Genomic DNA, 19,520 nt, shown 5'->3' on the forward strand with positions numbered 1-19,520 from the left:
GTGTTAATGTTTATGTAATTTTACCTTTGCACTTCCTCCTATTTAGCCTTAACCACATTTTTATAGTACTTCATCTTTTCTTTACAAAATTCAGTGTCAAATTGAAGGAAAGGTGCAACATAACCAACTCTGCACTCATAAAAAACTTTTTTTTTCTATTTTTACTTTTCTGAATTTGCAATCATCTGGCAGATTTATTTTATTTTATTTCCTTACACCCAGTTCCTAACTTTTTAAAAAAATATATATATATTTATTTATTTATTTTGAAAGTTGTGGTTGTTTGGTTGTTCTTTCTTTATCCGGTTGATGGCAGTATAACGTCTGGAAGCATGACTATAGAGGCAGAAGAAGAAAGCTCCGCCTTTCCTGCTGTGTCGTAGCCAATCAGGAGCCACATCCTGGAGCAGCGCACTGTAACTGTAGTGTGGCTCCGGACTGGATAGCTAGTCAGCTAACGCACCGATAGAAAGCTAAAAACAAAACGCTGAGTTTTCTTTTGGTTCCCCTGTTTGCTCGCCCTGAGCACCACCCGGGTAACCGCCTTACGTCGCAGCAGTAAACTGCACCATGGTGGGCGTTAAAGTGATCGGGAGTGACCCGGACTTCCAGCCGGAGCTAGCCGCCGCCGGCTCCAGGCTCGCCGTGGTGAAGTTCACAATGGCCGGGTAAGCCCAGGCCGCTCGAGGCTTAGTCTTTACTTTCGGGATAGGACCTCGACACATTCAGGGATAGCTGCTTAACTGCCTTGAAGAGGTGACACGAGGGGAATACTTATTTCGCCGGCAGCTTTTATTGCATAGTAAACACGACCAGGGTGCTCCCGTTAGCAGGCGTTAGCTCACTAGCACTGCTGCTTACAATGACACGGCAATATTACAGCAACTCGGCTGCTGAGGTGTCGCCGGATTTAATGAGTGTGCTGGCTGATTAATCAGAAGGAGCTCTAGTGTAGCCTTGTTCCCGTGAAAAGCAGAACTACTACCTCTAACATAATGCTTAACAAATATCTGTTACTCGTTGGGATTCAGGTCTTTGTGACATTAATTTACACTGTGATTGTAAGAGGCTTCGATATGAAGGCCTGTTAAACTGATGAAGAGACAGCAGACCAATGGTGATGATAAGCAGTTTAAAGGTTTTTAAATTTAAGGGTATCTTTCTCTGGAGGATGAGAGTAGTAGCTGTGTATCACATGACACCCACAGCAGCACCAAAGAAGTGTAAACTATAAGTTTAGGCCAACATTAAAGCTTTTTATTTTGTGTAGTTTAAAGTCTACTACAGTTTTTCAATGATATTAAAATACATAAAGAAGAAAGGCAAATTAAACTTGTGCATGTGAGCCACCCAGGTTGTGTCCAGCCCAAACTGAACAGCGTTTTCCCGTATCACAGATTTTCATCACATCCTGCAGGACTGTTCCTGCTTCCGTTGATACACTGGCCCATTGATTTCTGCGTGCGAGTCTAGAATTGACCACTAACATATGCTCTGTCCTCCCTCCTCAGGTGTCGGCCATGCATCAGAATAGCTCCGGCTTTCAACATGTTGAGTAACAAATACCCACAGGTTGTCTTCCTTGAAGTAGATGTCCATGTCTGTCAGGTGAGTCTGATTCATTGCATCTCCAAAATCCCCTGGAGTCCTGACACCGCTGGAAAAAGATAAATACAGTGCTGTGAAACAGTATTTACCACATTCCTTAAACGCATATTTGTCACACTTCAGTGTTTCAGATCATCCAACACGTTTTAATATTAGACAGCGATAACCCCAGTAAATACATATGCAGTTTTTAAATTGTGATGTAGTTTATTAATTTAAATAACCTGTCCAAACCTACCTGGCCCTGTGTGAAAATGTAACTGCCTTTTCTCCCCGTTAAATCATGAATTAACTGTATCCAGAGTTTTTGGAAAGCTGAGTTCATTTTCTTAAACGACACTCGGGCCTGATCACTGCCAGACCTGTCGAGTCAAGAAATCTCTAAACTAGAACCTGTCTGAGAACGTGAAGCAGGTTAAAGGATCTCAAAAAGTAACACATCATGCTACAATCTAAAGAAAGCTGAGAAATAAAGTAACTGACATCTAACATGTGAGGCTAGAAGGGGTTACAAAGCCATTTCTAAGGCTTTGGGAACCACAGTGATTGATGATTCAGCAATAAGGAAGAGACTCAATCCAAAGAGAATCCAAGGAGAAAACCACTGCTGACCAACAAGAACACAAAGGCTCGCCTCACATTTGCCAACAAACATCTTGATGATCTCTGAGACTTTGGGGAAAATATTCTGCGTTCTGATGATACAAAAATGTAACTTTTTGGAAGGTTTGAGTCCCTTTACATCTGCATAAACTAACACAGCATGTCATAAAAAGAACATCATTCCAACTGGCAAATATGGTGGCGGTAGCGTCAGAAAATCCTGAAGGAGAACGTCCGACCATCAGTTTGTGCCTCCTAAAGCGCCTTGAGGGGACTGTTTGTTGTGATTTGGTGCTATATAAATAAAATTGAATTGAATTGCCCTGAAGCTCACTCGGTTTATGCACTGATCCAAAAGACACCAGCAAGTCCACCTCTGAATGGCTCAAAACAAAATGAAGGTTTTGGAGCGGCCTAGTCAAAGTCCAGCCTTAAATCTGATTGAGATGCTTTGACCTGCAGCAGCTCGTTCAGCCTCTCAGACCATCCAATATGGCTGAACTCAAACAATTCTGCAAAGAAGAGTCGGCCAAAATTCCCCCACAGTGATGTGAGAGACTCATTACCAGTTATCACCATGCATGATTGGTTGTACCACCCTTGGCAGCAAGAACTACAGTCATTAGGTTTAGGGTCAATCACTTTTTCACAACACTGTAAATAATACGAGCAGTCCCAGCTGCACGTTATTGGACGTGGATGATGCCGTGTGTCAGCTGAATGCTGATTGGGGCCAGAAAAAGGAGGGGAGTAACAGCGGAGTACATACAGGAGTTTATTTCTTACTTCCAGCATAAAGAGAGAGGACCCAGGCTAAACCAGCAGGACAGCCAATTAGTGACCATAAGTGGAAACATTTCTGCCGAGTAGCTACCATCAGGCTGTTGTTCTGCTGACTCTAAGCTGCCTTTAAATGTGTGCACTGGCTCCACTTTTCTCTCATCCCCTCACAGTCAAGTCTTTCAAACACAAACACAGTGAAGAAACTTGAAACTGCAAACACGCAGTCACATTAACCTCTAATTTAAATCAGCCTAACAGAGAGGAGCACCTTCCTTTGCAGTTAAACCGTTTTGGTCTGAAATTTCGTTTAGATCTCTCTTGGACTTGTGAAGTTATGAGGGCTCAAAGATGCTGGAAAAAACAATTTTGAAAGTGACTCGTTTCAGTCCCGTCTGCTTTGAATGCCTTTTTGTATGGTTTCATTAAGTAATCACAAAAAAATCATCTGATTCTAAGGGGGTCAGGTTAATCTATAGTGAGCCAGGTTAAATTTGATATAAATATTGATTTTTAATCCAATCGGTATTGATCCCTGAGGTCACCATAGTGAGTCAGAGCAGCAGAACTTCATACTTCAGTCTAAAATGACGGACATGGTGATGCACTTTAATTCCGATTATGTTTTGAAGCTTATTTTTGGGGAAATGTTCCTGTTTTCCTCAGGGAACGGCCGCAGCCAACAACATCTCAGCCACACCAACGTTCCTGTTCTTCAGGAACCGGGTTCGAGTGGATCAGTATCAGGGGGCGGACGCTGCAGGTTTGGAGGAGAAGATCAAACAGCACACAGAGAACGATCCCGGAAACAGCGAGGACTCCGACATTCCTAAGGGATATGTGAGTGGACAGTGTTCCTGGTACCTTTAAATTGCTACAGGGCAGAGATGGAATATCAGCTGGAAATCAGCAGTGTTTAAATAAGGGGCACCATCAGCTCACATTAACCAGAACTATGGTATCATACATAAAGTTTGAACTGAGTAAACGTTAAAGAGAAACTTCCTCTGCTGTGTTTTTCAGATGGACCTCATGCCTTTTGTGAACAAAGCCGGCTGCGAGTGCCTCAACGAGAGCGACGACTGCGGCTTCGACAACTGCTTAATCAAAGACTCGTCCTACCTGGAGTCCGACTGTGACGAACAGGTGCGAGCGCACGCTTCATGTAGGATGTGTAAAAGTTTAAACTTTATTTATCTGAGCAACAAATGAGCAGATTTTAAGTTTTCATCAAAGGCACATAAGACCGAATCAGCACAGCGCACAGGTTTTATTTCCCCAAAGAAGCTGGTCTCAGGTTGAGAACACCTAGCGTACAGTTTTAGCATACAGTTTGAATTAGAGGTGCTTGGAGGCTTATTTTTTTGTAGGTGTGGGGTAGAAAGTCTCTTTATATTCATTATATCTGACTTGGTGTTGCCTTTTATAAAGTCAAATATTTCCAGAGATTACACTTATAAACACAAGGTGGAGCCCATAAACTTGGTGTTAGAGGTTATATGACAGGCTCCAGGTTACACATTGGTGCAGACAGCAAAATATCACATCTGAGGAGCTTGAAAAAAGGCGGCTGAACTTCTTTTGTTTCTTGAAGACGTCTCACTTCTCATCCCAAAGGCTTCTTCAGTTCTCAAACCAACGGTGGAGAGACCCAGGTATTAAAACCGCAGTGGGCGTAGCCTCCTGGAGGTGGTTATGATCCTCTATTGTTCATCTATATAATTACATTCACCAAGGTGTGACAGGAGGCGTGGGTCATTACTATCAGTTTCAGGTGAAACCAATTTGGGACTTTGTATATATGTGAGCTATTGAGGTCACTGGAACAAAGGTGTGAATGGGGGGGTTGAGGCGCCTGGGGAGGGAGCTCAGGGTCAGACTGTAACCAGGGGAAAGTTGGTGGACAAAGAAGCCATCTGTCTTCGCGGTCCAAAATGTGAACTTTGGCATCCTCGAAAGAGTGACCTTTGACCTTTAGGTGCAGATTTACAGCTGAGTCTTGTCCTGTCGAGGTGTTTCTTCTGTGTTGTGTGTTTATGAAGAGACTGCTTGATTTCTCCAGTGTTGAGTCTTTATGAATGTGGACATCATAACCAGCATGAGGACACTTTGCTGATTATATTTACTGAAACTGGGACATGTCTATGACAGGGTGTCATCTGTTACATTGTTTTTACTGTGTTCTTATATTGTTCTGAACTTCATTTTTAATAAACTGACTTTGTTACATTTCTGAATCTTGCACAGTTGTTGATAACGATCGCCTTCAACCAGCCTGTGAAGCTCTTCTCTATGAAGCTGCAGTCCTCAGACTTCGGTGAGTTTTTCTCCTGCTGGCATCAATCACAGCCTCATCTGGAGGCGATGCTGTCAAGCTTCTCAGTTCCCTAATAAAAAGCATCGTCTCCTTCCTCCTCTCTCTCTATTTTTCATTCTCTGCATCAGCCCAAGCCCCTAAGGTGTTGAAGGTGTTCATCAATCTCCCGCGGTCGATGGGGTTTGACGACGCAGAGCGGAGCGAAGCCACTCAGACCCTCGAGCTGTCTGAGGAAGACTACAAAGAAGACGGTTTGATTCCTCTGCGCTACGTCAAGTTTCAGAACGTACAGAGTGTTACGGTAAGGACCGGATTACCATCAGCGCCTCTGAAACGGGGCTGCGGTTACGTTTTAATAAAGTTAAACAGGAGCAGCAGAAGATGCAGTTATATCAACAGCAAAAACACTCAAAAACAGGCCTTTGCAAACACGTGGGTGACATCTACGTGACCAGGTCTGTCTTGTATATGCAGCCTGTGCTTGGTGTTCTGGATTAAACCACAAGTGAAGCTGTAAGTACGTGACATAGAGGTGTATCCTGAAGGAGGAGAAAAGCTTTTTATAACTGTACCAACATGGATGTCAGAGGAAAGACTTCCTTCTAGGAGGAGTTTAGAGGAGCAGCTCAGGAAAGATCATCCTGTGGACGCTTCACTGAGAAGACAGAAAAGCATTTTTATGTAAATTAGTTTCATAATATTAGATTTTTTTCTTTCACAGTTGTTCATCAAGTCAAACCAAGGAGACGAGGAGACGACAAAAATCAACTACCTGACATTCATAGGCACTCCAGTGCAGGCCACCAACATGAACGACTTCAAAAGGGTTATTGTTATTTGTTATTTCTTTATTTGTTTAAGAAGGACAACACATATTGACAAACATCTGTAACAATGTAAAATATGCCAGATTATAGCCTTAAGGCTAATTTCCATCCGTAGTCCTCCTAACAAACTAATATCACCTCATTTAAAAAATTACATCACTACATCATCATCATTAAAAAGGACATATTTCAACATCATTACATACCAAAAAACAAAGCAAACAAAATTTCATCCACATTTCATCATAGGTAAATAAATAAATATAAATATTTCATTTCCCTAATTTCAATCAATAAAATGATTTAAAAAAAAAAAAAAAAAAAAAATCATCATCATTAAAAAGGACATATTTCAACATCATTACATACCAAAAACAGAACAAAACAAAATTTCATCCACATTTCATCATAGATGAATAAATATTTCATTGCCCTAATTTTAGTCAATAAAATGCTTACAGATTTGATTTTCAAACAACCAATTCCGCAGACTTTTTTTAAATGAAGGAAATTTGACCATATTACGTATATTGACTGGTATTACATTCCAGTCAATGAGAAGCAGCAGCAGCTGCAGCAGCGCTTATTAATGTTCAGCAGTCACACTCATCAATGTTCTGTCTCCACACAGGTTGTAGGGAAGAAAGGCGAGAGCCACTGAGCAGGAGGATGAGGAGGAGGCTGAAGATGTATCCAAGGACTTTCCCTCTCTGCCAAAGCTGTCGCACACGACGCTGACAAACACAAACACACACAGAGCCTCCAGCTGTCCTCCCCGAGCTCTGAGTTAATTCTCCACCTGTGGAGTCTATAAATCATTTGTATTTTAATTCAGATGAAATCTCTGTAAATAAAACTCGGTCCTTTTTCAAAGGCATGTGCGTCAGTTTGGATTTCTTTAAGTGAACTCGCTGCATGGAGAGAAGCTTATATTATTGTTCAGCAGTGGAAGAAATCGTGGTGGTTTATTGGTGCGTGTCAAGCTGCGACCTCGAGGGCGGAAAAATGCTAAACTTTCAGTTTTACCAGCAGTCAGACCGCTCCTCCTATCAGCCCTGTTAACAAGGTTTCCTGATTTACTCATTTCCGGACTCATTGAACGCATCACCATCCCATAATAGTTTCCTCCTCACGACGGAACAGGACTTCGCTTCGGAGCTCACAGTTCGCTCTCTTTCAGTTGGACCTGTACCCTCAAATAGTTGCTAAAATAGTTACTCTTCACCTCAGTGGAGGACTACCTCGCCGGGACACTCGTGGGTTTTGTATCCTCAATGTTTATGCGTCCATGAGACTGTAAGTTTGCCTCTTTGATTGTTTGGCTAGTTACGAAAAGCGTCCAGATCGCTGTTGAAATACTCTTCTCTGTAGTTGTTCTCACTGTTTAATTCTGAGTGTTGTTGCTGTAATATTCCTCATTATTATGATAACTATCGTTGTGAAATCTTTATTAGTCTTAGTTGCGTCTGAGTTAGCTTTTTTGTATTGCGGATGCCGAAAATGCCGGTGATGCATTTAAAGACCATCGGAATTCTGGAAATTCACATAATTTCATCTTAGTCAATGGTGCGTTCAAGGACGCTTGGAATTTTCTGTATTTGACGAGAATTCACTGGATATCAATGTTTCTTCTAGTATGCTATTTTAGTTAAAAGCCATGTCATTCAATAACTCTTTACACCATTCTAGTTTATTTCATTGTAGATACTTGAATATTTATCTGTGCTGTTAGATTACATTTGTTATATATCTATTTGATCACTTGTCATTTATTCTTCTTTTTGTAGAAACCATAAACTTCACTATAAACATAAACCTCATTATAAGCATAACCCTCATCCCAAGGTAATAAAGAGTGGCATGAGTGTAACTGACGTCTTCTCTCATCTGTTCTGGCCGGACAACCTGGGGAGATTGAGGATCTAAATCAGTTGCCTTATACAATCCTTCAGAGCTCACAAGTTTGGATTATTTTCCATCACCTCTTTTACAAGCCTTAACCTGAAAATCCACTTACCTGCTCCTCATGGTGAGATGCTTTCTTACACTCACTGAGGTGAAATGGCGCAGCAAGCTTTTAAACTGGATCAGAAAAAACTCTGCTGTTCAATATGTTTGGGTCTCCTGAAGGATCCAGTGACCATTCCCTGTGGGCACAGCTACTGTATGAAGTGCATTAGAAGTCACTGGGATGGAGAGGATCAGAGGGAAACCCACAGCTGTCCTCAGTGCAGACGGACCTTCACATCAAGACCACCTCTGGTGAAAAACTCCACATTGGCAGATTTGTTGGAGGAGCTGAAGAGGACTGGATTTCAGGCTGCTCCTGTTGATCTTTCCTATGCTGAACCTGGAGATGTGGCCTGTGATTTCTGCACTGGGAGCAAACTGAAAGCAGCCAAGTCCTGTCTGCAGTGTCTGGTCTTCTACTGTGAGCAGCACCTCCAGCCTCACTATGAATCTCCTGCCTTTGAGAAACACAAGCTGGTCGACCCGTCACTGAAGCTTCAGGAGATCGTTACTCATCACAGCGAGGTATAGAAGTAGGTTTGAGTGTATCCACGTTTCTCTCACCAGACGGGCTTAAACACATTTAAAAGTACTCACTGTAAAATGAACTTAACAGAATTTGAGGAATTTATTTCTATGACTTTATGTCCAGAACGTCTATTTATTATGATGAAGAGCTGACGTTAAAGTAGAGTTGGTGTAATACCAGTTTGTACCAGACGGTGGTGAAGTGAGTGAATGTAGCTTTTATTTAAATCATTAAGAACAGTTGCTGGTTTATAATGGCAGTCTAGTTTAGGGAATAAACCTTGAGGTAATTAAATACAAATATAACATTTTAAAGCAACACTGGTCTCAGATCATCTCAGAGTAGAAAATGCTGCACGGAGCAGAACTATTTTGGTGCTTAAACTTTACTGTTTGACTTTTTTAAAATGGTTCATCTTTGCTTGAAAATATGAATCAGCGGCAGCAAACTGTCAGACTCAGTCAGCGTTTTAGAAGGTAAATTATTTACTGAGGCTGTTAAAACAGTTTTATTCTTGAAAACATAAAAAATCTGAGCTATAAATCCCGGTGTAGAGAAGTTATGTAGGCAGACTAACTTTTCTGTCAACCATTACTTCTGCAGAGTCCCAGTGAACTCAAAGTTTATGGTAAAGAAGTGAAGACACAGTTTGAAGAAAGTCGTCAGAGGCTCACCGACAAGGAGAGAGTTTTAAAAGATCTTACAAAGGAGGAGGAAAGCATCGGCCGCTCTGCTGATGAAGCTGTGAGTGACAGTGAGAAGATCTTCTCTGAGATCATCGATCTGATCGAGAAAAGCTGCTCCGATGTGAAGCAGCGGATCAGATCCCAGCAGAAAACTGAAGCGAGTCGAGTTAAAGAGCTTCAGGAAACGGTGAGGTGGGAAATTGCTGAGCTGAGGGGGGAAACTCAAATTCAGGCCGGTCACCCTTCAGTGCCACCTGTCAGTGAAAGTGCAGATTCATCCAGTATGAACTTCCTTCCTCATTTTGAGGGTGTGACAGCCGCTGTGTCAGAGGTCAGAGATAAAGTGCGGGATGTTCTTAATGATAAATTAACCCAGATCACACTGACAAAGACTGATATGGACGAGCCCAAAAGCAGAGATGAATTCTTACAATATTCGTGCCTTTTATCGCTGGATAAAAACACAAACAGTGGCTTGATAAAGTTCAACTCGCTCCAAATGGCACAATTTTTCAGACAGTCCAAATCCTTTGTTCACCCGGACGTATTCATTGACTATCCTCAGGTTCTGTGTAGAGAAAGTCTGACTGGACGCTGTTACTGGGAGGTGAAGTTAAGCGATGGTTGTATCGCTGTCACATATAAAGATATCAGAAGAAAAGGAGATAAAAGTGTATTTGGGAACAACAACAAGTCTTGGGCGCTGCATTTTTGTTATGACGGTTTTTATGAATTCAGACATGACAGCGTCAGAATTCCCATCTCGGGTCCTCGGTCCCAAAGATTTGGAGTGTACCTGGATCACAGTGCAGGAATTCTGTCCTTCTACAGTGTCTCTAAAATTATGACTCTTCTCCACAGAGTCCAGACCACATTCACTCAGCCTCTTTATGCTGGAGTTGGTATTTATGAATTTGGCACTAATGTTGAATTCTGCAACATACCAAAAAACTAGAAGATCGCTAAAACTTCCAAAGATGAAACACCTCAACCATACAGTAGCCTCTTAATTCTTTTAAAGTTGGGAGAAAAAGACACAGCCTACTGAAACACTGCTTTCAATTAGTGATGTGTGTGTTTTAATGTGTACAAAGCCTGTGATGTCACCTTTTTGTGATGCCACCTTTTAAAAATCAAACACGTCTGACAGCAACTGCGTTAATAAGCATCAGGAGAATCCTTCAGCTGCAGGAACTCTAGGAGGGCACTAATATCCTCCATCACCACTGAGAAATTAGCTGCAGCTGTCGAGTCTCACCTGTTCATGCTCAGATATGGTATCAGATACACCGTTTCACTCTATGCAGATGATCCGGTGATGTTCACTCAGTAAGCTCTTTCTTTAGAGCATCCATCAGGCCTCTCTTTACTCTTAAAACAGGCTCAGTTGTTCAATGCATGGCTTGTTCTCTTCTGCCTAAAAACTGGTATAAATCCTCGTAGCGTCCACAGGTCGCTGGTAACTTGGTTACAGAGAGAAAGAGAGAGAAAACATCTTCTAGTTCATGTTTAGCATGTAGCTAAACTGGAACCTAACTCCAGCCCTAAGTCTTTCCCCAGCACCCTGTTGGATGTTCAAAGGTTAACTGGCCCAGAGTGTGTCAGGATAACACATCTATCACCATTACATCACCAGCAGCAGTGTGGACTGTTGATGCAGGCTGAGGCCATAGATTCATGCTTTTGATTGTGAAGATTCTGTCTGCATGCTCGGCCAGAAAACTAGATGTTTCTCCAGCCTTTAACTGTCTGGTACTGGTGAGCCGGCCCTGTGCCCGTTATAGCCTCAAGTTTCTGTTGTTGATGTGACAAGAACCTGATGTGGTCTTCTGGGGTCTGCACTATAAAGCATGTTTAAAAAAACAGACATCCTTTGCTTATCTGGCTTCAATCACCTAAAGATCAGCAGTCACACTAAGTACCCACATGAACAGCAAGAATTACCTCTGTGCAAATGTTGTATGAGGTTGACAAGTCCACTGCCTAAGTGCTCTGTTTTAGGACGTTGTCATTGCATTAAAGGTTACAAAAAACTATATTTCTTATTGCTCTTACACAAAGGCTTTAGATGTTCTTAAAACCCCTCACAGGTGATGCTATTTTCAGAAGAATTTATTGATCAGTCAGTGGTGTTTCGGTACCTGTTGATCTCTTATCTTGAATTTAACCTGCTCTGTTTCCATAGTGATGTACCCCAGTGAGATTTCATATCACAGAGTCAAACCTGAAGTTACTGCAATAATTCTGCCATAAACCAGCCTGGCACTAATAAATTAAACCATTCTTGTGACTGCAGCTGCATGATAAGCTGACTGTATAATTGCACGAATAAGGATTTTAATGGTGGGCTGTAATGTAACGTGTATGTAATTATGTAACTTTTCACTTTGTGGTAGTGACCTTTGTTTTTACATTTTATGTTTTTCTTCTTGTTCTTTTTTACATCACCAAATTAATGTTGAAATTATAATATTAATCTGCTATCAACCAATGGAAACATTGCATTTCCTGTAATGAGTGTGTGTGTTTTTTATATATATTTGTGAAGCACTTTGTAATGCAAAGTCTGTCACAACAAAATCAGTAAAGTTCTATTTGTTATCTATTTATCTTCAGACAACATCTGTTATCAACTCAACATGTTTCTAAAGGTTCTTGTTAACACAAGTGTTGGGGAATAATTTGTAAACTTTATTAATTATCTTGTGAAACATGCTCAGTAGATGACATTATACTGTCATCGAGTGTGGGTTAATACTGAGCAGAGCTGCTGGTGAACACTGACTTCCCATAAATTAGTGATATCTGGTTAGTGTGTGCAGAGACACACCAAAATGGAGAGCACACAGGCAGGTAAAATACATACAGGATCACAGAAACCTGTTAAATACAGGATAAGTTTCTGTGTTCATAACTCCAGGAGCCATGGCAGCTTTTTATTGAAATGTGATTTTTTTTTTTCTCACATCCTAAAGTCTTGAAACTTGACTTGAAACCGATGCTAGAGATGTGTTTTGTATCCGCTTCAGTTTAAGCAAGAGTTCAATTTTTGTATTTCTGGAGACAAAGTTTGTAGCTTACTGGAAATTCAAGCATTAAACTTAATAATTAGAAAATCCTCTGCCGTAGCTCATCCTCTATTTCTATCCTAAATCCCTCCACGTGTATCAGGCAGGGGGCGTTTACGTGGAGCACGTGAAGGCACCACATCTGGTTGTGTTTGGCTGCAGTGTGCGCTCCTCCCTGACAGCTAAACAGCGGACACACACACGCACAGACACACACAGAGAGACGGAGCAGCGAGCCAGCCAACATGAAGGACGTCAATCTTCTCCGGATTTTTATCATAATCGTGTGCGCGGTGGTTTTTGTGGCCGTTTTAGTCGTGAACGCGTTGGCCGGAGCGGGCAAAGGTGAGTGAAATAAGTTAGTGAAGAAGTGAGTGGTTCAGGGCGCAGGAGAAACTCGACCCTCAGTGCACCCTTTGTTTCGTTTTAACACAAATGCTTTTATTGTCTCCTGTCACTAAACTGCCTTTTCAGAGCTTTCGTAACTGTTGGCTGCGCATGTTATGTCACCAGCGTCTGTTACGCAAAGCATTGCGCTGGTATTTCCCTGACTACGCTTTGTTGCATGGCCTGTTTAGTTGTTGCTTCTGGTGACTGGTATGAGTTGCAGTAACAGTTCCCAGTAATAAAAACAGACCCAGAATTACCACTTGTGAGCACGCAGTTTTACTAGGACTGCTTCTACCAAAGAATTAGTCCAAAAGCAGTGAAAGGACCGTGGGTGCGGGATCCCCGCGCCCCCCGGTGCTGCTGAGGACGGGAAGGATCCAGTTTTTATGCGCAGGGTGTGGCAGAGAAAATGCTCTGCTGGGCTCCCAGATGGATGACACACGCTTCCTTCCACAGTGCGCTGGCACATTGTATTCAGTTCTTTTCATTTTTAATTACTAACTTTACCGCCTGCGCTTGTTTCATGTAATGGCGCAAACTGAGTCATCATGTGGATTATAGGAGCACCATAGTTGGTTTATTTAAACAGGAGGAGCTACTCTGCAGCAGATAAACAGTGAGCTGGAGGTTTGAAGGCCAAACTGAAACATTAACTTTATGCCTGCATGCTGTGATAGAAGTGAATCACATTCATGAAAGCAAAAAAGTCCTTATAATTATGACGCATACAGTTTTATACCTGAAGAAAAGATCAAAACAGTTATAAGAAAGGGTTAAGGTGGGACAGGGTACATCCGGGATGGGTCACCAGTTCATCACAGGGCCAGGTTCACATGCACACCTACAGCCCTTCCTCCTTCAGTCATGTTTCAGACTGTGGGAGGAAACCGGAGCACCCAGAAGTCACAGTGTTTAGAACAGATTGGATTTGTGGATTTGTTATGTGCACGTGCAGCAAAAGGAGGAACATGTGCTTTGTTAAATGAATTGTATGTATATGTATTTGCCAGGCCTTTTTATGACAAATGCATAACTGAGCATAATAACCAGCTGCTTCTCAAGTGAGTCAGTAACTGACCATGTTGGACTGCAGCAGGCTACTTACACTCCACCTTCTGCTCTTGAACCTCGGTGTGGCAGCACATGGAACCAGTTCTCCTTCTGCTTCAGGTTCTGCTTGGGACTACCAGTTAGTGGGGGAACACTAAAGGCTGCAGCCAGTGGGTTTGCAGCAACTGAACTTTCATTAAAAGAAGGGATTATACACAGCAGCCATTCCTGAAGTCAACAGAAAATCTCCACGAGGCCCATCTGATCTTCTTCTGATCAAAATACAGGAGAAAGTGATGATTTCCTTTTATTCAGAAAACACAAACAACACAAACTGTTGGCTGTAAATTGCTACAGAGTCCCATGTAAACTGTTGTGTGACCCACCTCCCACTGGGACACTTTAATACAAGAGCAGGTCAGAGTAATGAGTAATATCACAAACTAACTACATCTTGTTCCAGTTTTAGTTACATTTTTATACAAATAAAAACATTTACATAAATATGTAACTGTATATACTTGTGGATAATTTCAGTGTAAAGTAACCTTACTGATCTGAGACGTTTCATGTTAACAGGGTCCATCTTAACCCGGCTGAGGTGGCTGTCTGTATCATTCTGTAACCTCTTGTGACATGTCAGTTTTCTTCTTCCATCTTTGTGTTTTTCCCTTTTTCTTATTCCAATAACACTGCAGGTGGAAACAAAACCAGCTGGAATTGGGATGCATCCATACCCCCCCGCCCCCAACAGTGGCAGACTCCACCAATGATCTTGTGTTTTTTTTCTGTCTCCGTCTGTTTTCCAGGTTTCTTCCATACTTCTACAGGCAATGTGTCAGCTCGCTATGAGACAGGCATCACTCCAGCTGGCTGGACCTTCTCTATCTGGGGCGTTATCTATACCTGGCTCTCCCTGATGGTCATTTATCTCACTTCATACGTATGCAGAGGGTAAGCTGGCATCAGAACAGCCAGACTAAATCCAAACAGACAGGATGAAACTGATATTTGTGTCTCTGTTAATAGATCCTGGGCTCAGTGTCTGTTGCCCTACGCCTTCTATTTTTGCTGGCTCTCCAACATGGTGATGAACATGATCTGGCTCCTGCTGTGGGACAGAGAGTAAGTCTCCAGTCTGCGTACCACTACAGTTTTCTTATGCTTCCTTTGGCTGCTCCCTTTGGGGGGTCAGCACATCCACCTCCATCTCACCCTGTGATCCTCCCGTCACACCAACCCTCTGCATGTCCTCCTTCACTACATCCATGAATCCTCCCTGTGGTCTTCCTCTGGCAGCTCCATATTCAGCATCCTTTGTCCAGTATATCCACGATCCCTCCTCTGTGAATTCTGTCCAAACTGTTCAACCACCCTCCCACTCTTCATAGCTGCCCTCACTTCCTCTAACTAATACTCTTTACTTCCTGTTTCACTAACTTTCCTCCAGCTGTACTCCTCTCTCTTATTTTCATCATTAATGCGCTTCTCAGAGTACTTCCTTCCATCTTCTCAGCACACTCACTTCACTTGTTAGTACATTTCCATCTCTGTCCTTAACCCTCCTCGGCAGAGAGACCGAGCTGGAAAGGATGTGCAGCAGGTCGCCACCCGGAGCTCCCGATGCTCGCGGCCCTGCTTCCCTTCACCAGGTTTCTTACACACAGTGAATCTACTAGAGCCCGACCGATAGAGGCTTTTTCAGCCCGATACTGATATTTTATGATTTTAAAAATCAAATATCAGACAGTTTTTTCCTTTAGACACACGAAACATTTATTATATGCAGTTACTTATGAGTCCTTACTAAAATAATATGAAATTGCAGTTTAAAAATAATTTTGTTTTGTTGTCACAACAACTCATGCATGACTCATTTCTGCTCTACACAAGTCTGCTCGGATCAGCTGGTTACTGCGCTTGTGTTGTTCCAAACAGGAAGTGTCAGTGAACTCTGTGGTGGACAAACTGCAGCATCAAATTTTCATTTATTGGATGTTATTAGTGCAGATACTGAGATATCAGCAGATAGCTAACATCAGCTGGTATGTCAGCCTGAGGTGGTCGTTGACCTGGTCTGTCCTTCCAGATGCAGCCCTCCCCATTTATCCAGGCTTGGATAAATGGGGAGGGCAGCTTCAATGGCTGGGTTATGTTTACTACTGCAGTGATGCATCAAAAATACATGAAAACAGGTGATATTAAATATAATGGGCAGGGCAGTGAAGGGTGAGGTGACATCAGAACAAAGGAGACTGGAAACACCTTCAGAAACATGCATTTAGTATTAGGCAGGGATGGGTGTCTATAGTACCACTCAAAATCCTGAAAACTTGAGCTCATACAAAAAGTTTTATTTATTTTCTGCCGTGTCGAATGAAAAACATCAGCAGCGTAAAATTACACACATGAAATTCTGAGACATTAAAAGAAGGAATGGACTCTGGAATTCTGTTATCGTTAAAGAGAAAAGGTTTAACCAAAGCAGCACATGCTTTAAATATCAGATCGTTCAACCGACTTCATGAGGTTGCAAACTGGAGCGTTTCCAACATTCCTGAAGGAATTCTCACACATGCTGAACATTTGTTCCCTGCTTTTCCGTCTCTCTGCACTCCAGTTGATCTGATACGCTCTCCATCGCTCTGCTTGTTGGTTAGACGGCCGTCTGCTCATCCAGTCTGAGTCTCACAAACAGGAGTGGTTTAAGCTCCACTGCATTTCAGCACAGAACAACATCTTTGGACGTTTCTCCAAAGAAGAGCTTTGAATGTCCTTCAAGAAGCCCGGAGAACTCTTCCTCAGACCGTCTCAGAGAGTTCAGGCCGTGCTGAGTAAAGGTGGTCACACCAAATATCAATATTTCCAATCTCGTGAGAATTGTACAAACTGCACATATTTCAGAAAATTGCTGCACCTGTTTCCCGTTTTCCCGGCAAAATCTAAATGAATCAGTTGTGGATCAAGACTTTAACACAGACTATAAAAGATTGGTGACAACCCCACCCCCCCACCCCCTCCTCCTACTCCCAGTTTGTATGTGCAATAATGGAAATGTTGCTGCTGCTGAAATTTTAAACGTCATTACTAAAACTGTGAAAACTGTAAACAAAGTTTGTTCATGTCCTTTTTATTAGGAAGGTGCAAAGAATCCCTGCAGGGAGGCCGAGGGATGGGCTGTGGGATCTTTGAACTGCTCCTTGGATTGAAGCATTTGTGTCAGTTTGTAAAGACTGAATAGTAGTAGTGTAGTAGTACATGAGTAGTAGTACATGTAATGATTAAAAATTACTAGAAGTGCTGCATAAATAATATAGATATGTAAATACTGTGATTACATAATATAGATATGTAAATACTGTGATTACACACGTGGAGCTTGATTCTTCTATAAGTCACTGCAGTAAACTCTGTTTAGTTCCTGCTCAGCCGACTGCAGCAGTCAGTTATTATTTGACAGACGGAGTCGGTTCCCTTTATCAGCTCCGTCTGTCTGTAATAAAACAGCTGACCTCGTGACTGCTGATATCTCATTCATGGTTCCCTTTGTGTTTCTGTCTTCCAGGCTGATGCTGGCGTCTCTGGTCATTTTAATCCTGATAGCGATTTCAGGATTCAGCGCTCTGTCCTTCTGTTGCTTTGCCACAGATTATTATGGACTCTGGTTACAGACGTACCATCGCAGAGACCTGACCTGTCTCAGAATACTGGTAGGAGTCAGTGAGTCTGCACGCATACAGTGCTGCAAAAGGATTTACCCCCTTCTTTTTGTGCAAATGTTTCACACTTTAAATGTTTCAGATCATCAGATTTTGTATTACTCAGGTTATCTTTGTACAATATCAAAATTAGTTTGATGATCTGAAACATTTAAGTGTTACAGATGGGTTAAAAATGAGGAAGGGCGCTAACACTTCCTCGCAGCACAGTAGCTGAGTGTCAGCTCTGTCCTCTGACTGTAGTGATGGATCATTGTCTCCATTTTTTCAGGTCCAAAATGGTTTGGCTGTCTACACCACATGGACATCCATCGCCTCTCTGATCAATTTCTCTCTGGTTCTCCACCTGTGGGGTGTGGATAAGAGCACCGCAGCAACCGCCTCCCTGTGCATCCTGTTCGCAGAGGTGGTATGCTGGTAAGCTCTGATTGGACGAGGAAGAAGTTAACATTAATCTTAATGATCAGTGGGACAGAAGGAGGTCACAGTGTTGGCATCGCTATCAAGCTTTATTTGAACTCCAGCAGCAGGAGAGGTGGGATATTTTTCACGTTTCAGTGACGCTCGTTTGATGATTGCAGGTTCATTCTGGAGAACTGGGTGCTGGACCGCTGGGTGAGAAACATCATCACAGTCTACCCGGTGGTGATCGTGGCTCTGGTGGGAAACGTTTACAAGCACTTTAACCCTGCTGATCCCACTCCAAACACCATCTTCATGGGTGAGTTCAACAATATTTATTGATTATCCCTGAATCATAAACCGAAGCGGAGACGGTTCGGTTCGGTTTACTTGCAGCAATAAGCATGATTTCATTTGCAGCCTTGGCTCACCTGACCCCCTAACCACCTGTTATTTCTCCTCAGTTGTGCTGCTCGTGCTCGCGTGCATCCTTTTTGTGTCCAGATTCTTCACGGTGATCTGGAGGAACAAGTGGCGCCCCCTCCACTCCCCGGGCTCAGCGCGGCTCATGGTGTCGCCCCTCGATGGCAGGAAGTTCAGGGTCCTTTCTTAAGATGAACTCGTGCCTGCTGACCCACGGCAGCCTTAAAGGTTCTGTCCCAGACCCACTGGGTTACACGTTCACACCAGCCCCCACAGTCATGTTTGAAGTTTAAATAAAGTTTATTTGTCAGTGTGGGGAAGAAATGTATTTCCTTCAGTGGAAGGCAGGAAAACCTTTTTTTATTTGCTCTCCAGCTGTAATGAAGATAATCTCATTTGAAACACTTTCTTTAAAATACTTAGAAACTACTACATCTGTTTACTACTAATATAATCTTAATGTACTTCATTTAAAATGTATTCAGTAATGCATTCAGTGTTTCCCACTCACACACTTTAGTTTGGCAGGTTTATTAACGGCTCCTGCAGCATAATCACAGCTGAGACACGGTCACTCTCCATGACTAATTTACTAGTTAATGGTCTCCTTGCTCTTATTTTGAAACTTCAGTCCCTGAGCAGGTTCCTGTTGTGGTCTTCCTCATCATTCAGCTGTTTCTCCTGAAGTCCTGAACTCTGGACTGAAGTCTTCGTTCTAATCCGGCTGCCTGTTAGCTGGGTGTCCTGACCGGAGCATGCAGCAGCTGCAGTTTAAGTTCATCATGAGGATGAGGACAGTCTGATTCTGCAGCCTCGGTGACGTGCAGTGATTATATCGCTCATTTGTTTATTTGGCACAAACCACCTTCTACTCTATTAATAGAATTTGCAGTAGAGAAACCTTTAAAATGTTAAAGTTAAAATAACACACAGAGTGCCAAAATACTGAATGTGGGAAACACTGTTTCATTATGTTTTGTATTGTTATTTTAAGGCTGTTTTTTGCACTTGTATTTGCGTTTTTAAACTTGTATCCATCCTCTGGCACTAAACATCACTGTAGAACATGATGAACTCGACCGAGTCTCATTAAAGCACTTACAGCTTT

General features: G+C 42.4%; 3 protein-coding genes across 5 annotated transcripts; all 3 read left to right on the plus strand.

The window, feature by feature from the left end:
• Positions 1 to 389: 389 nt before the first annotated feature.
• On the plus strand, positions 390 to 7,008 carry txnl1 (thioredoxin-like 1). Its single transcript, XM_030742565.1, has 8 exons — positions 390 to 668; positions 1,512 to 1,608; positions 3,658 to 3,831; positions 4,015 to 4,137; positions 5,239 to 5,308; positions 5,437 to 5,609; positions 6,030 to 6,134; positions 6,767 to 7,008. Exons 1-8 carry the CDS (start codon positions 571 to 573, stop codon positions 6,794 to 6,796), a joined length of 870 nt encoding a protein of 289 aa, XP_030598425.1. The 5' UTR covers positions 390 to 570; the 3' UTR covers positions 6,797 to 7,008.
• A 97-nt stretch (positions 7,009 to 7,105) lies between these two features.
• LOC115788969 (tripartite motif-containing protein 16-like) lies at positions 7,106 to 12,335 on the plus strand. Of its 2 annotated transcripts, XM_030742100.1 has the most exons (3): positions 7,106 to 7,431; positions 7,923 to 8,670; positions 9,278 to 12,335. In XM_030742100.1, the coding sequence occupies exons 2-3, from the start codon at positions 8,197 to 8,199 to the stop codon at positions 10,313 to 10,315; spliced, it is 1,512 nt and encodes a 503-aa protein (XP_030597960.1). In that variant the 5' UTR covers positions 7,106 to 7,431; positions 7,923 to 8,196; the 3' UTR covers positions 10,316 to 12,335. The 2 variants fall into 2 exon arrangements, with proteins under 2 accessions (XP_030597960.1, XP_030597961.1); XM_030742101.1 differs by having other exon boundaries at positions 7,106 to 8,670.
• Positions 12,336 to 12,584: 249 nt separating this feature from the next.
• Positions 12,585 to 19,520, plus strand: LOC115789792 (uncharacterized). 2 transcript variants are annotated; one of them, XM_030743306.1, is made up of 8 exons: positions 12,585 to 12,773; positions 14,678 to 14,822; positions 14,898 to 14,993; positions 17,434 to 17,578; positions 17,859 to 18,004; positions 18,169 to 18,308; positions 18,454 to 18,640; positions 19,044 to 19,520. In XM_030743306.1, exons 1-7 carry the CDS (start codon positions 12,674 to 12,676, stop codon positions 18,600 to 18,602), a joined length of 921 nt encoding a protein of 306 aa, XP_030599166.1. In that variant the 5' UTR covers positions 12,585 to 12,673; the 3' UTR covers positions 18,603 to 18,640; positions 19,044 to 19,520. The 2 variants fall into 2 exon arrangements, with proteins under 2 accessions (XP_030599166.1, XP_030599165.1); XM_030743305.1 differs by having other exon boundaries at positions 18,454 to 19,520.

Source organism: Archocentrus centrarchus, chromosome 12, assembly GCF_007364275.1.
Source record: "Archocentrus centrarchus isolate MPI-CPG fArcCen1 chromosome 12, fArcCen1, whole genome shotgun sequence".
NCBI classification, from domain to species: domain Eukaryota; kingdom Metazoa; phylum Chordata; class Actinopteri; order Cichliformes; family Cichlidae; genus Archocentrus; species Archocentrus centrarchus.